Below are 15,279 nucleotides of genomic sequence, written 5' to 3' on the forward strand. Positions count from 1 at the left end.
ACGGTATCCTTCCACCTCTTATTCCTCTATCCTGGAATTCCTCAAATCCATTCTTCACTAGATCCACGCAAAAACTAAAATTATCCCTCCCCTCCTTAAAAGGTATCTCCCTCGTTGGTAAACTCGGTTCCTCCCTCCACTTCAGAATCGCTCAGTTATGGAATAGTTTCCCTTCCCCTCTCCGCAACTTGAGCCCCCTTCTACCATTCCGTAAGCTTCTGAAGACCTGGCTCTTCTCCAAAACGTAACCTCATCCCCTCCCTAGTATTATCACACCTAACCTCTCTTCTTACCTACTTCTATAAATCTACTGGAGTTCCGTTCCTTCACTAACCATGTAAACCGTGTCGAGCTCCACCTGTGGAGATGTTGCGGTATATAAACCCAAGATTTAGTTTAGTTTAGTTTAGTAATGTGTGGGGGTCTATATTATGTGTTTGCAGTGCTTATAGGTGACTTTAGGTGGTTTTTTGAGACAATCGTCTTAAGTCACAACGTCCAAGTTCCTTCGATCCTGGGCTGTATAACTTTCGGTTATACATGCTGTACGACTAAGTCTAAGCTGGTCCATGTCCCGCCCAACACCCGCCCTCGACACTCCTCCTGAAATGCCCCGTTCAGTGGCACTATGAAGGCCTAGGTCATTTAGAAATACATCCAAAACCCGTTTTCATTATTGGCACTTGGACGTATTTTGACAATGTTCGTCCAAGTGACAACTTAGGCCGGTTTTTGGACATTTTTCTCTTTCGATTATGAGCCCCATAGGGTCTGTTTCTCTATAGTACGCCGATCTCGGCAAATGCCTAAGAGGTGGCCGCCCATCGCATGTCAATTGCGCATCGGCATCCTAAAGAGAACTGTGTCTACATTGCTGAACATTTTGCAGGCCTACATTTAAGGTGTCTGTCTCACACCTACAGAGACATGCAGGGACACTTAAGCATGCCCAAGGCCACTTACAGGCGAAACCATGCCCTTGCTACACCTTAGGCATGCTTAAGTGTCCCTACGCAGCTCCATGGACGTGCCACAGATGCCTACAATGTAGGCGTCCATCCTCGCTCAATTTTTTCTAAAAATGTGCATCTCAATTGGCTGCCAGATGGCGGTAGGATGCCTACTGCTGCCTGCAATCAGAATGCGCGTTTCAAGAATCAGGCCCACAAAGTACCATAGTAACCTATGATACTATATGTGTCTAAGATGTGCTTTGAAAATCAGCCTCTTTTTGTACTAAATGCCCATTATAAAGCCCATATATATAGTGACCATGCAATTTTCTTTTCTTTTTTCTTTATTACTAAGTTGTTATCCATGGTATGGCAAATGTAATCATAAAATGACTATTGATGAGAAAAAAAAATAGGCTACCCAAATTTGCAGGCAAACTATTGGGTAGCAATGTAAAACATATTTAATATTCTCAGACACGAGATGAAGTATCTAAGGACTGTCACAGGCCTGAGATGATTTGAAGGGATCGTTTGATTGTAAGCTTTACTGAGACATTTTCAGTTTTGCTCCTTTAGTTGTGTCTTGTAAGGTATTTGCCAGAAGTCTTCAAAGTTTGTAGATGCTATCTAAGTCCAACAAATCTATTTTCATGGTCTGCTAAAACATCCGTGTTACAAACTTAAACCAAAACTACTTTTAGAGTTTGGTTCTTCTCCCTCACAGGTTTGCCCTTTGTATCCTGAAGAGAAATAACCTATGGCCTCTTTTACAAAGCCGCGCTAGTGGCTGGGCTGTGCTAACAGCCCCGAAGCCCATATAGATTTAAAGGGCTTCGGGGCTGTTGCCGTACAGCAGCCACAAGTGCGGCTTTGTAAAAGAGGCCGCTAGTGTATCTGCAAAGTCTCCTAGAAGCTTAAATAGAGCCTTAATTAGAAACGAGCAACACTTGTTTTTCCGTCCTGTCCACAAGAAGAAAGTAGCTCTGGGCTTCCAGCGGGCCTATTCTAGTGACAGATTTATACACCCCATTTAAACTAGAGCTATTAGGGATGGATTATTGCTTACTACAACATGGGATATGGCATTTCCCATTCCATCATTGCATGTTGTTAAAACATGACAGTTTGTGTTTTTGGTTTACCAAAACTAGATCACATACTTAGTAAATAAAGCATATTCTTTCCTGACAATGTGTGCATGAACGAACCATTGCACATGCAGAGTATCAAGAAACCAAGAGCCCCCTTTGCAAAAACTGCACATTCTTAACGGCATCGCTCCTGTGACAGTAAAAATAGTCAAGAAACTCCACATAAAAACAAAAATTCCTGGAAACTACACAAAATGAAAATTTTCTGGCTACCCATCCCTAATAGCTACACATGAAATGGTGCTCAATCAACCTTAAAAGCATACTAGGTTGGCATCCTGACTGAAAGGTTTTCAGCCGCATTTAGAAATGAGGTAAGTGCCTTGTAAAATCTTGTGACACTCCTGAAGTTATTTAATGGTCTTGTCTCTTATGTGAATTGATGTAAAATACTTTTATCGAAATGGACATTAATGTTCAAAAGACAAACATAAAACAATTATAAAAACTGTGAGAAAAATTATACAAAAAATGCACAGCAGGTCACAATCCATCTATGAGATCTTTACAGCATAGATCAGTATGCGTCTGTCTCTTCTGTTCTTGTTCTTACCTCATTTTGTATTGGCTAGGATAAGATGTGCATTAAATGGATGGTCTTTGATGTAGCATGAATTGTATATAAATAAAGTAGGATGTTTAATATTTTCTCGGATCATCTTTGTAATAACACAGATAGCCAATAAAGTGGACAGTGCTATTTAGATATACAGTATTTTATCGATTTTCTTTCTGGGCAGTGTATGTTTGGAAGGATTGGACAGAAGCCTAGTACTGTGTATTATCTTATTCAAAGGGCACCCCTCGAAATAAAACGTCCTTTAACTCAACAGATGCTCATTATTGTGAGGAAGAAGATGATACTTGCTTAGTATTAATGTGCAGGGATGAGTGTGCGGCCAGGAAATTGTTTTCATATTATTTTGTGTTTCTCTGCTTTAAATGGTTTAAATGCAAGTTTAAAAATGTTAGGGCATGCTAAAATGTTGAAATAACACACAAGAAAAAAATGTGTTTTATTCATTTGAAAATATTCAAGATGGCACACAACATACTGTATTTCACGGGTATTTCATGTTATTTTCAAACAACTGCACATGAGTACAGAATTCTACAACCTGGAGTAGCCCTAAAGAAAATTTTGCAGGTCGTGATATCTTTAATTGGATTACCACATGAAATATTCAAGGAACAATGTTTCAAAACCAGGCAGGTTCATTCTTTGTATATGGCCATGAAATGTCATATTCAGATGTGATGGACAAAGAGGAAAAATAACAGGTCTTACACCCTTTGTAAGGTTAAAACTGTATTATGAAAGACAATATATAATATACACCAAACTTGCATGAAAGTTTAAGAAAAATATCCCTCGACCATAAAAAAAACCCTCACTATGTATTGCTTGGTGAATATTATCTTAACATAAAAACTTAATTTCAAGTATTAGATAATACATTTTTGCTGGAATCCATTACTATATATATATATAAATAAATATAAGAACATAAGAATAGCCTTACTGGGTCAGACCAATGGTCTATCAAGCCCAGTAGCCCGTTCTCACGGTGGCCAATCCAGATCACTAGCACCTGGCCAAAACTCAAAGAGTAGCAATATTCCATGCTACCGATCCAAGGCAAGCAGTGGCTTCCCCCATGTCTTTCTCAATAACAGACTATGGACTTTTCCTCCAGAAAATTGTACAAACCTTTCTTAAACCAGCTAAACCATCCACTCTTACCACAACCTCAGGTAGAGATACAAAAAATAATTTTTAAAAATAGCACACAATTAGGGCCATATTCTATATTTGGTACCCAAAAAACTGATGTAAATAAAATGACGCTTAGGACTATTCTATACAAGGTAAACACGCCTTATAGAATTGCACTAAGTTCCAGTGCATTTCACAACTTTTAGGTGCCCCTATTAAGGCCAGAGAAAACTAGACCTAAATACCTGCGGCTAACTTATTTGTGCATAAATTTTAGGAATGCCTGTGATCCGCCCATCCTCCTCCCCCTGGCCACACCCCTTTTCCAGATTCACACACTAGAACTGACACGCATCACTTTATAGACTGTACCGACCAAGTTGTGTGTGTAATTTCTAATTGGTGTCAATTAGCATCAATTATGAGATATTAATTGCCAATTATTGGCACTGATTAGGCTTTTTAATTAAATTATGCATTTAAATTGGCTGTGCGCACTGATTTTTATGCACAGTTTAAGGCATCATATACAGAATTTGGGAGTTAGTGAACAAACAGGGAAGTTACAGTTTACAGTGTCCTGCAGTAAGCCTTTTATAGCACGCTAAGCCTGCATTAGGACTTAGTACACCTTAGCAAAAGAGTCCTAAAGTACATAAACCCACAGGAAGTATCAGGCCACAATACACTTCTCCCTCGTTATTCGCGGGTGATACGGGCAGAGCTGGATCACGAATGGCGAAAAACCGCGATTATCCGGCTCTGACCCACCCCCACCTCCCTGCCGCTTTCCCGGCCTTACCTGGTGGTCTAGAGGGCTTTCGGGGCAGGAGCGATCTTCCTACGCTCCTGCCCCGTGCAGATCGCCATGAGGAAATGGCTGCTGTGAGTTCCCGTAGTCTCTCAAGACTACAACGGGAACTCCCTACAGCCATTTCCTCATGGCGATCTGCACGGGGCAGGAGTATAGGAAGATCGCTCCTGCCCCGAAATCCCTCTAGACCACCAGGTAAGGCCGGGAAGATGGCAGGGAGGTAAAAAATATGTTGTTTTTTTTATTTTCCCCCTCCCCAGAAAAAAATCGCGATTATGTGAAATCGCGAGTGCAGAAACCGCAAATGGGGAGAGGGAAGTGTACACAAAAGCTTTCCATGGCAGCAAGACTTGTTAAGCAGCCTTACTGCTGAGGAAAGCTCTCCTCCCAATACACAAAAGGGTTTTTCTGTGGTTGCTACCGATCCTTGTAGCAGCCACCGAGAACCCTATGTAAATGCATCACAAGGAGCTCATTCGTATTTAAATGAGCTTTCCTTGCGATGCACAAAAGGGAATGACCCCCTTTTACAGGGTAAAGGTTTTACCAGCAGATCTGGACTTGTCAGTAGCTGTCCTGCATGTGTGTGAGAGGCACACAACACATGAAGGACAGCTGCGCCCATTTAAAAAAAAATAAAACATAAATAAAAATCAAGCAAGCCCTGCTTTCTCTAGAACCCCACAGGACTTCACAAAGCTGTCGGCAGTTTTGTGTCTTCTCCCGCTGCTCAGCTGTACAGGGGTTCCCCTGCCATTAAGCTGATTGCAGCTCTGGAGTCACTCTCAGCTGAGCTGTAGGGGAAGTCCTGAACAGCTGTGTGGCAGGGAAAGCGCAGATCGAGGGCTTCATGAGCAGCTCAGGAGCAGAGGAATCCCCAAATAACTGAGCAGAAGGAGAAGCTCCTAAGTCACCAATCAGTGCTTTGGGGGCTTTCCCCTGCCACCTCAGCTGATCACAGCTCCAGAGCCATGATCAGCAGAACAGCAGGGGAATCCTTGAACAGATAAACAGCAGGGGAAGCCCTGAAGCTGCCAGAGGTATAGGGGAGTCTTGAGGTTCCAGTGAAAGCAAGGCCTGCTACCTTTTTTTTTTTTTTTTTTAATGGGCACAGCTGTTGTTGTGGCCATTAAAAAAAAAAAGGAGGGGAGGAGCTGTGCCTAGCAATGTGCTATTCTGAGCAAATCTAGGCACAGTTCCTCCCCTTTTACCGGAGACTGCTCTACAACTTACGTAGCATGCATATAATTTGCATGCTATTGTGCTGAGCGTAACCATGTAAAGCAAAATCGTTCCCACTACGATATTTAATACGGTGATGTCAGAGCTTTGTGCACTGGGACCTCAGAGAAGAAAATGGTATTAGAAGGCTGATTTCCCCTTTTATTCAGTCCACTGCTCTAGAATAGGGAAAGCAACTTTACCACATACTAGATCCAAATAGCTGTGTCTTTTAAGCTAGTGTTGGGTCTAATGTTTGGATGATGAAAGAATGAACCAAGCTTAGGATGAATATGGTCTCCAATTTCATTAAATCATCAAGTGTTTCAAAAAATGTTGAGTTACTGTAATTAGAGCCATTATGCTTACAAATAGCATATCTTGTACTGTAAATCTCTTAGTAATTCGACAGGCATTTGATGCCCCTAACGTACTGGTATCAAACATTTATACTCTCTGTTTTTCTGTATAATATGTATAAACACGGTTAAATACCAAAATAACTTTGTTTTGTCCATGATATTTTATTGAATTTGAATGATCCACAAAACATGGAGATACACAGCCAAAACCAAATATGAGAGTTCTTCAAAAGGTTTCTGCGCTTTCATATTTTCACGGGAAATGGTTGGGGTGGGAGAAGTGGTAAGAGGGAGTGTCGTAGAACGTCATGGGCAAAATGTATCACAAAACTAGGTGAGTATGTAGAAAACCTATGTCATTTACTTTTGAGATATTTAATAGTGTTTAAAAAAATAAAAGTGCTGAAACATTTTGAAGATCCCTCATATAACCAGAAACAAAGGAATAGAACATTAACAATCAAAAGTATGACAAAGTACCTATTTATAGAAAGCTTATTCTCTAAGACATCATACCCTAGGAAACATTAAAAAAATATGATGCTTATCTTTCTATCTTTAGCGTGGCACCTACAGCTCTATGCTGGTCATTCTGGGGGAAAAAACCCCCACAATCCACACATACTTTTCTTACCCACAAAATAAGCACATCTTTAAGATAGAAATTCCACCAATTATAGCTTAAATTATTAAATAAGTAGTCTGAACCTCTTGAAATTTATAAAATACTTATATCGAATGCCTAGTAATGCTACCGTTTATCTGCGACTAACTTCATTACTTTCTATTATCGTATTTTTCGCTCCATAGGACACATCTGACCATAAGTCGCACCCTAGATTTAGAGGAGGTAAACAAGAAAAAAAAAAAACATTCTGAAACAAATTTTCTCTGACAGGTTCTGCACCCAGTCTCCCCTCCCTGCCAGGCTCTGTACCCTGTCCCCCCTCTTGTGGTCTAGGGCAGGGATAGGACACAGGGCGGGCAGGGACAGGGCACAGATGTTAAGGCAGATGACTTTTTAAAATATGCAATGTCACCTCAGTAACAACTATAGAAAAATAGACAAATATAGTGCAAAATATAGACAGCAGATATAAATTCTCAAAACTGACACATTTTGATCACTAAATGAAAATAAAATCATTTTTCCTACCTTTATTGTCTGGTGATTTCTTTCTTTCTTTCTTTCCTTCCTCAGGCCCAACAATTGTCCCTTCCTCCCTTCCTCCTTCCTCCTTCCTATGTCCCCCTCAATGCCTTCCAGCCTTTGTCCTCTTACTTCTCTACCCCCCTCCCCCCTTACTGGTTGTCTGGTGATTTCTTTCTTTCTCTTTCTTTCCTTCCTCAGGTCCAACAATTGTCCCTTCCTCCCTCCTATGATCTCCTCACTCATTTCCAGCCTTTGTCCTCTTTCCACCCTCCAAGCCTGCCTGCCCAATTGATTTAATTACTTCCTGTTGCTGCCGCTGTGAAGACATGTTGCCGAAGAGCGAGGACTCCAGTCAGATCGAAGCAGCAGCGGTGGGGGGGACGCCTGGCTCAGCAGCAGGTCGAACTCCAGTCAGCAAGGCACCACAAGCCATGGCTTCGCCGCAGCCCAAGAGCGAGGGACGAGTGGGGAGCTAGCAGCGCTTCACTCCCTCTGAACAGAACAAATTGCTGGGAAGGGCCAGGCGGGTGCAGCGATTCGAAGCCTTACCCCCGATGTCAATTCTGACGTCGGAGAGAAGGACCGGGCCAGCCATGCAAGGCCTTATAATAACATGGTTCCAAACTTGAAAAACACCCTAGCCTCTACTGGCAAGCAATGAAGATCTTTATAATAAGATGTAACGTGATCTGTTTTCTTCAAATTAAAAATTAAATGCATGGCAGTATTTTGTACAATTTTATGCAAAGCGATTAATCAAATTTTTATAAACTTGAAGCTGGTATAGCAGAAATGAGCCAGAACGATGATGAGAGATGCACCAAGTAGTGCAGCATTAAGTGTTATTCTATAAAAGGCACCCTGAATATAATTGCGCTTAGCGCCACCTAGGTGGCATTAGGTATCACTAGGTGTCCTAAGTTTTAGGTGCACTATATTAATGCAAGGGCTTTCTTGGCCTAAATGCATGTGCCTAAGTTAGGTGTCTAACTCTAAAACACACCCAATATCAGGCCCCTAACCAATATCAGGCCTACTTTTAGGTAAGTGTATTCGACAAGGTGCCTTTTAAAGAATCACATCTACCAAGTTAGACACCAATCAATTACTGTCAATTATGAAGTGTTAAGTGCCAATTATCAGCACCAATTAAGCCTATCAAGTAAGTCAGGCACCTACATTGGCTAGACGTGTGCTGATGTATGCGCCTATCTTTAGTCGTACTTTATAGAATTCCCCAGTGTTAGTATAACATGGTGTAAAATAAATGCTCACACCTAGATTTTGGAGATATGAATGTAAGTTATAGCATTCTATATTATGCATGTGCATGCATATGCATACTCTGCCCCTGTGAGTGTTCATTTGCTATCAAAACTATGCGAGAATTTAGAGAATAGCACACAGCTGGATTACTGCCATTTACATGCATATGCCTTTCAATTGTCCTGTTATCCAGCTAGCAAACTGAATATTGGTATTATCTGGATAAGTTCCAGTGATGACCAACTTATCTGGATGTTCAATGCCAGCCACGATCCATACATTGGTGCTGAATATCCAGATAGTTTCAATTGTGGTAGCTGAAAACTGACCCAGATGTACATAAAGATATAACCTCTATATTATTGGCTTTGATGAAGCTCTTTCAAGAAAAATTCAAACTCAGTTATTACCTACAGAACATTTCCAGAGTGAACACGTACCCATACATCTGTATATGTTTCACAAATACTTTCCCATACATTTCAAGGCACGTTAAAAAAGGACTATGCTTTCTAATCTACAGCATATATCTTATTTATTCATATTTTATTCATATTTGTTACATCAATAACAAAAATCAGGAAAAGCAAAAGCAAAAAAACCCAGAACTTACAATTTCAGATTAAGACTTATGCCAAGTCCACATTAAAGAAGGCCGCTCAATACAGAAGGTAAAATTTATATAAGAAACAATATATAATCATCCTTTGCATGCAAAATGACCAAATCCAATATGTCCTTAATCTACAGCATATATCTTTACCTACTTCACAATTTCTTTTAAACTGGAAAAACTATTGAAGAGGAAAAGTATGTCCTCCATACTGACGAAACCCCCTTTGAACTACAGTGATCAAGAAGCTTGACTTCTCCTGAATTACCAGGAGCCAAGTTCCTATTGCAAATCAGTGATATTATATTTGCAAACTCTAATGTGAAAAGAAAACCCCTCAAAGTCAGCAGTCTGATTAGGCAGATGTTATTACTGCTTCAAATACTCTACCCAATATTCCTTCAAGAAAAAAACTCGTTGACTATAAGCTTAGCTTTGGTACAGATGTTGCCACTTGGAAATACATCAATCAGAAGTCCCACAAAAGCATTCTACAATGAAAGTTTGAAGACATTTCTTGCAATGTTACTTGCTAATTGTCACACTTACCTAAATAAGGGATGGAGGGAACCATCTTTAGGCTTCTGATATATTCCCTTGTCCTCTTATAATTATCTTCTTTGGACAACAAGTAATCCAGTTTCTCAAAGGTGGTCTTGTCTTTCCGATTTAGAAGCTGTAAGTCAAAATACAAAGTAGAACCATTAAAAAGAAATAACTAAAAAAGAAACCCAAAACAAAACAACAGTACAAAATATATTAAAGAAGAAGTTATGCTATAATAATATTTATCTTTTAACAAAATATTTCCTTCTAGGCGCAGAGTAGAGAATGACACGGTGACAAAATTCATCACCGTTCCCGTCCTCACGGATAACCGTGGAAAATAAACCCATGTCATTTTCTAATGTCTACCGGTATTTCATCCTCTGTCCTTCTACACTAGCATTATTCAAAGCAAAGCTTGCGGATCAGTGGTTGTGGCCATTCATAGAAACATAGAAAATGATGGCAGAAAAGGGCCATAGCCCATCAAGTCTGCCCACTCTAATGACCCACCCCCCTGGCTTTACACCCTTAGAGATCCCACGTGAATATCCCATTTTCTTTTAAACTCTGACACACTGCACTGGGAGTTCGTTCCAGTGATCGACCACTCTTTCGGTGAAGAAATACTTTCTGGAATCACCATGAAATTTACCCCCCCCCCTGATTTTCAGCAGATGCCCTCTGGTGGATGAGGGGCCTATAAGACGGAAAATATCATCTTCCACCTCGATACGACCCGTGATATATTTAAACTTCTCAATCATGTCTCCTCTCTCTCTTCGTTCCTCAAGTGAGTACAGCTGCAATTTATTTAGCCTTTCTTCATAAGGGAGATCCTTGAGACCCGAGACCATCCTGGTGGCCATTTGCTGAACCGACTCAATTCTCAGCACATCTTTCCGGTAATGTGGTCTCCAGAACTTAACACAATACTCCAAATGAGGTCTCACCATGGACCTGTACAATGGCATTATGACTTCTGGCCTCCTGCTGACAAAACCTCCTGCTGACATACTCTGATTCTTCCCTCTTTCCTTAAAAAATGACATGAAGATGGTTTCCCGCGGTTATCCGCAGGGACGGGGACGGTGATGAATTTTGTCACCGTGTCATTCTCTAGCGCAGAGATTAGAGCTTTAGCCTTAGCACCCTGAGGTTGTAAATTCAAATCCCTCACTGTTCCTTGTGACCTTGGGCAAGTCTCTTAATCCCCCATTGTCCCAGGTACACTAGTTTGAGCCCACTGAGACAGATAGGGAAATATGATAAAGTACCTGAATGTAAAACCACTTAGGACACAGGTGTCAAAGTCCCTCCTTGAGGGCTGCAATCCAGTGGGGTTTTCAGGATTTCCCCAATGAATATGCATGAGATCTTTTAGCATACAATGAAAGCAGTGCATGCAAATAGATCACATGCATATTCATTGGGAAAATCCTGAAAACCTGACTGGATTGCGGCCCTCAAGGAGGGACTTTGACAACCCTGACTTAGGATATAAGTGATATATAAAAAATAATAATAATTTACTTAGGTTATAAAGCCTGTGGCTATTTTGTACCCGCACACCTTATACTATTTTCAAAGGGAAAATATAGATGTAGTTTCTCTTTAAGAATAGGCATATGTACAAAATACCCACACAGTTTTGAATGACTTTCCCAGGGTACAATTCCTATTGAAAGCTATGGATCTTGTTGGGGGGACGGGGAAACAAATGGAAATTCAGAAACATTTTTTAATATGAGTCCTGGCTGACATTCAGCCAAGGCCTCTGTAATTGTTTTTCATGGGCCCTGGCTGAATATCAGCTGGGACCCACATACAATGTCAGTGTCAGTGCTCAAACATGGCCCCTAGCCACGTAACCTATGCCTAAAATGCTGTTTTACCTGGAGAAATAGTTTCAAACATTATTCTTTTAATATTTATATACCACTTATATCCTAAGGGGCTCATAATCGAAAGAGAAAAACGTCCAAAGTCGGCATATAAGTCAGCACTTGGACGAACATTTGTCAAAAACATCCAAGCGCCGAAAATAAAAACGGGTTTTGGACGTATTTCTAAATGACCTAGGCCTTCATAGTGCCGCTCAACGTCCAAAGCTAAACGGGGTGTTTCGGGAGGCGTGTCGAGGGCAGGAGTTGGGCGGGACGTGGGCTGACTTAGACTTAGTCGTACAGCATGTATAACCAAAAGTTATACAGCCCAGGATCGATGGAACTTGGGCATTGTGACTTAGACCATGTAAAACATTGTCTGTCATAAAAACCCTCCTAAACTCACCAGATAAGCACTGCAAACACATAGCGCAGACCCCCACACACCACCCCAGTGATCACCAAACCCCCTCTACCCCCATAAAATTTTATTCACAACTTTAAAGTTCAGCCTCCAGACCATCATCACCTGGCCGCCTGGCATAGGAAAGCCTAGTCGTCCAGCACAGAGGCGGCTTAAGCCGTCTTGGGGGTGGGTTAGGGACTCATGCAGAGGACCCATAAGCCCCTGTAATCACTGCATTGATACTTAAACATGTGCACTGCCCTATACACCCCAAAACCCATTTTGACTGGCATATAAGTGGCTCCTGCAGCCATAAGGGCTATTGGGGTGGTAGATAAGTGGGTCTAGGGGATTCTGGAGGTTGTTTGGGGGGCTCAATGTCACCTATAAGGGAGCTGTAGTGAGGAGAAGCCATGGCACCCTTTTTGTGAAGTTCACAGCAGTGCCCCACAGTAAGGTACCCCACTATTTAGGTGGCATGTCTGGGTGTGCAGTCCATCACTTTGCAGACCCCTCCCACGTCCAATAGGGCTTGTTCTAGGCATTTTGGACTTGGACAGAAAGTTGGATGGAAATGTGGTATAAAGATGGACAATTTAGTGGCTTGGATGATCAGATCGGCAGGATGTATAATTAGATGATTTTCGAAAGTAAAAAAAAGTTGGACGTATCTTTCGAAAATGTGTCTTAGGCTCTTTTTAACTTTGGACAACTTGCGAGATGGGCGTAAACAGACTTAGACATCCTTTCGATTATGCCCCTCCACGTGCTTTTACATTCAGGTACTTTATCATATTTCCCTATCTGTCCCGGCGGGCTGAAACTCTATCTAGTGTACCTGGGGCAATGAGGGGATTAAGTGACTTGCCCAGGGTCACAACGAACAGCGAGGGATTTGAACCCACAACCTTAGGGTGCAAAGGCTGTGGATCTAACCACTGCGCTACACACTCCCACAATATATTTTTGCAGTAGTGAAGGAGATAGTTTTAAATAGTGCATATGTAAAACTCCTGTAGTTACAGATGTGGTTCTGCATTCCTGTGGTGACATCAGAAGCTGTTACAGCTGTTATAGTACCATTGAAATCAGTTCTGTACATCCTGTTACAACATAGATTTTACCTCTGAATGAACGTGTGGTGTTTGTGCATATTTGATAGATGTATGGTTAACTGTGGTTTGAATGATTAGACACTTTTAACTGGATTTTCTTTTCTTTTCCTTTTTTTACCTTTGTTTTTATTGTTGTAAACGGTTGTGACATGCCTTTCAAGAACAGTATATCAAAACACAATAAGCCACAAACCATAGCAAACCAGTGGAAAAGTCCATTTGAATGCTGTGGTCTCTACTGTGGGATGCTGAGAATTTGCTTCTTCTCAGCGTCCCACAGTAGAGACCACAACATTCATTTACAGTAACATTTTCAGCATATAAAGTTGCTGGTGGTCATCATTTGATGAAGTACCCAAGAAGAGTATTGATAGTTGACTTAGATCTCATCTGGCATTTAAACAGGAGGATACGATAGACTCATCAGTTGGGTGCTTTTATGCCACAGATGTTTATGTGCTTCAAAATCAAGTAACTTGAGCCAACAACCAAATTCAGTCATCTCTAATTGATACCCATTCATCATAATTCATTGCTAAATTATGATTAAACAGAACATATGAAACCCCAAAGAGAAAAAAGGAATATAATTATACGAATCTGATACTGTTTATAACCAGGCAGCCATCTGTTCAGCAGTTCCTTTCCAAAGGCTTATCACCATGTGTATGTGAGTGTGTGTAGATGTCTCTTACCACCCCCCATATCAGTTACTTTTGTGTTCAATAAGCTACCCACAACTGAAGTTTTGTAGACATCATTGGCTCCCAGGGAATCCTGCTAGAGGTACACTTTTTTGTGATCTATGGGGTCGATATTCAGTTTGATTTAACTTGCCAGAAATGGCTCCTGGCTGGTTATTTGTCTGTTCAGAGCTAACCGGTTATTTTCAATGGAAATTAACTAGTTAGTGTCAAACTTAAAACCACCTATTTTGAAGGCATTCTGGGGCGGAGTCAACACTTGGCTGCCTTATCTTTATGAATTAAGCCATAGTTGCTTAAGTGTTGAGTATTGCACTTAAGTAACTATGTGCTATCTGGCTCCACAAATCCAGATATTCAATGCCAGTGCCTAGACATGGCTTGGGACTGAATTTCTGGGTTGAACCAGTGGCAGTGATTAGCAAAACGCTGATTGCTGCAGTTGGATATCAGGCCCTATGTGTCCCCTGGATAGTATGCGCCATATGTTCTGTGCAGAACTTCTTGTTTTGTCTAACGCGTCTACAATCAATTCTTCAATTTATGTTCTTGTTAAATACAAAGATGCAATTATATATCTGCCTGCCTAGATTTAGGTGGCAGTGTGAGTGTTCATTTATGCTGTATGTTGAACACATCTACATGTAAATGAGCAGTTTAAGAAGAACACCAGATTCATCTGATGTGATATAACATTAGCTGAGCTGAGGTCACCTGCTGGTAATATTTATTGGATGCTGGTGTGGGTGAAAGGGGGGGGCAGATTGTGAGGGAACTATATGAGGTGATATCAAGGATCTGTAGAATATGGATTGATAAGTTTATAAGGAGGTAAGAAAGGACTAATAGACAGAGCTTGTAAGAAAGAAAAGAACTGGAGAGGTTTTTGAGGTGACTGGGAGTGGAGTAGTAGCACGATTGGTTGGATGTTTATGGCAGGTTGGAGAGAGTTCTGTGAGGAAAGGGGAAGAGTAGTCTCTTCAGGAAAAAATTATCCCTCCCTCCCTCCCTCCCATGTGTGCTAGTGGTATGTTTTGTGTCAGTGTTGGGGGGGATTGAGCTTTTGGGGTTGGGGGAGGCAGTTGTAGCTTTGGGCAGGGCAGAAAATGGGGTTTGGCCCAGTTGGAGCTGGGAGATGAGCAGTTAATAAATAAATGTTACATTCGCAGGCGACACTGCTGTGAGCAGGGCAGGATTAATTCTTTGAGGGCTCCAAGGCACACAAGGATCAAGAGACACAAACCAACATATATTGCCAGAGGCGAAAGGAAGTGGTACAAATACCAGGATCATAAGTGTTATGAAAGCAGTTAACTGAAGAATATATCATATGAAGCTCCATTGTACATTCTCCATGTACATATAATAT

At 41.2% G+C, this 15,279-nt stretch overlaps 1 protein-coding gene across 1 annotated transcript in view; it reads right to left on the bottom strand.

The window, feature by feature from the left end:
- RALGPS1 (Ral GEF with PH domain and SH3 binding motif 1) overlaps positions 1-15,279 on the bottom strand; it is a 643,064-nt gene that overhangs the window by 336,179 nt on the left and 291,606 nt on the right. The window contains 1 exon segment of the mRNA XM_033960779.1: positions 9,803-9,929. Within this exon segment, the coding sequence (XP_033816670.1) occupies positions 9,803-9,929 (127 nt within the window).

The sequence above is a fragment of the Geotrypetes seraphini genome, chromosome 10, assembly GCF_902459505.1.
Source record: "Geotrypetes seraphini chromosome 10, aGeoSer1.1, whole genome shotgun sequence".
Lineage (NCBI taxonomy): Eukaryota > Metazoa > Chordata > Amphibia > Gymnophiona > Dermophiidae > Geotrypetes > Geotrypetes seraphini.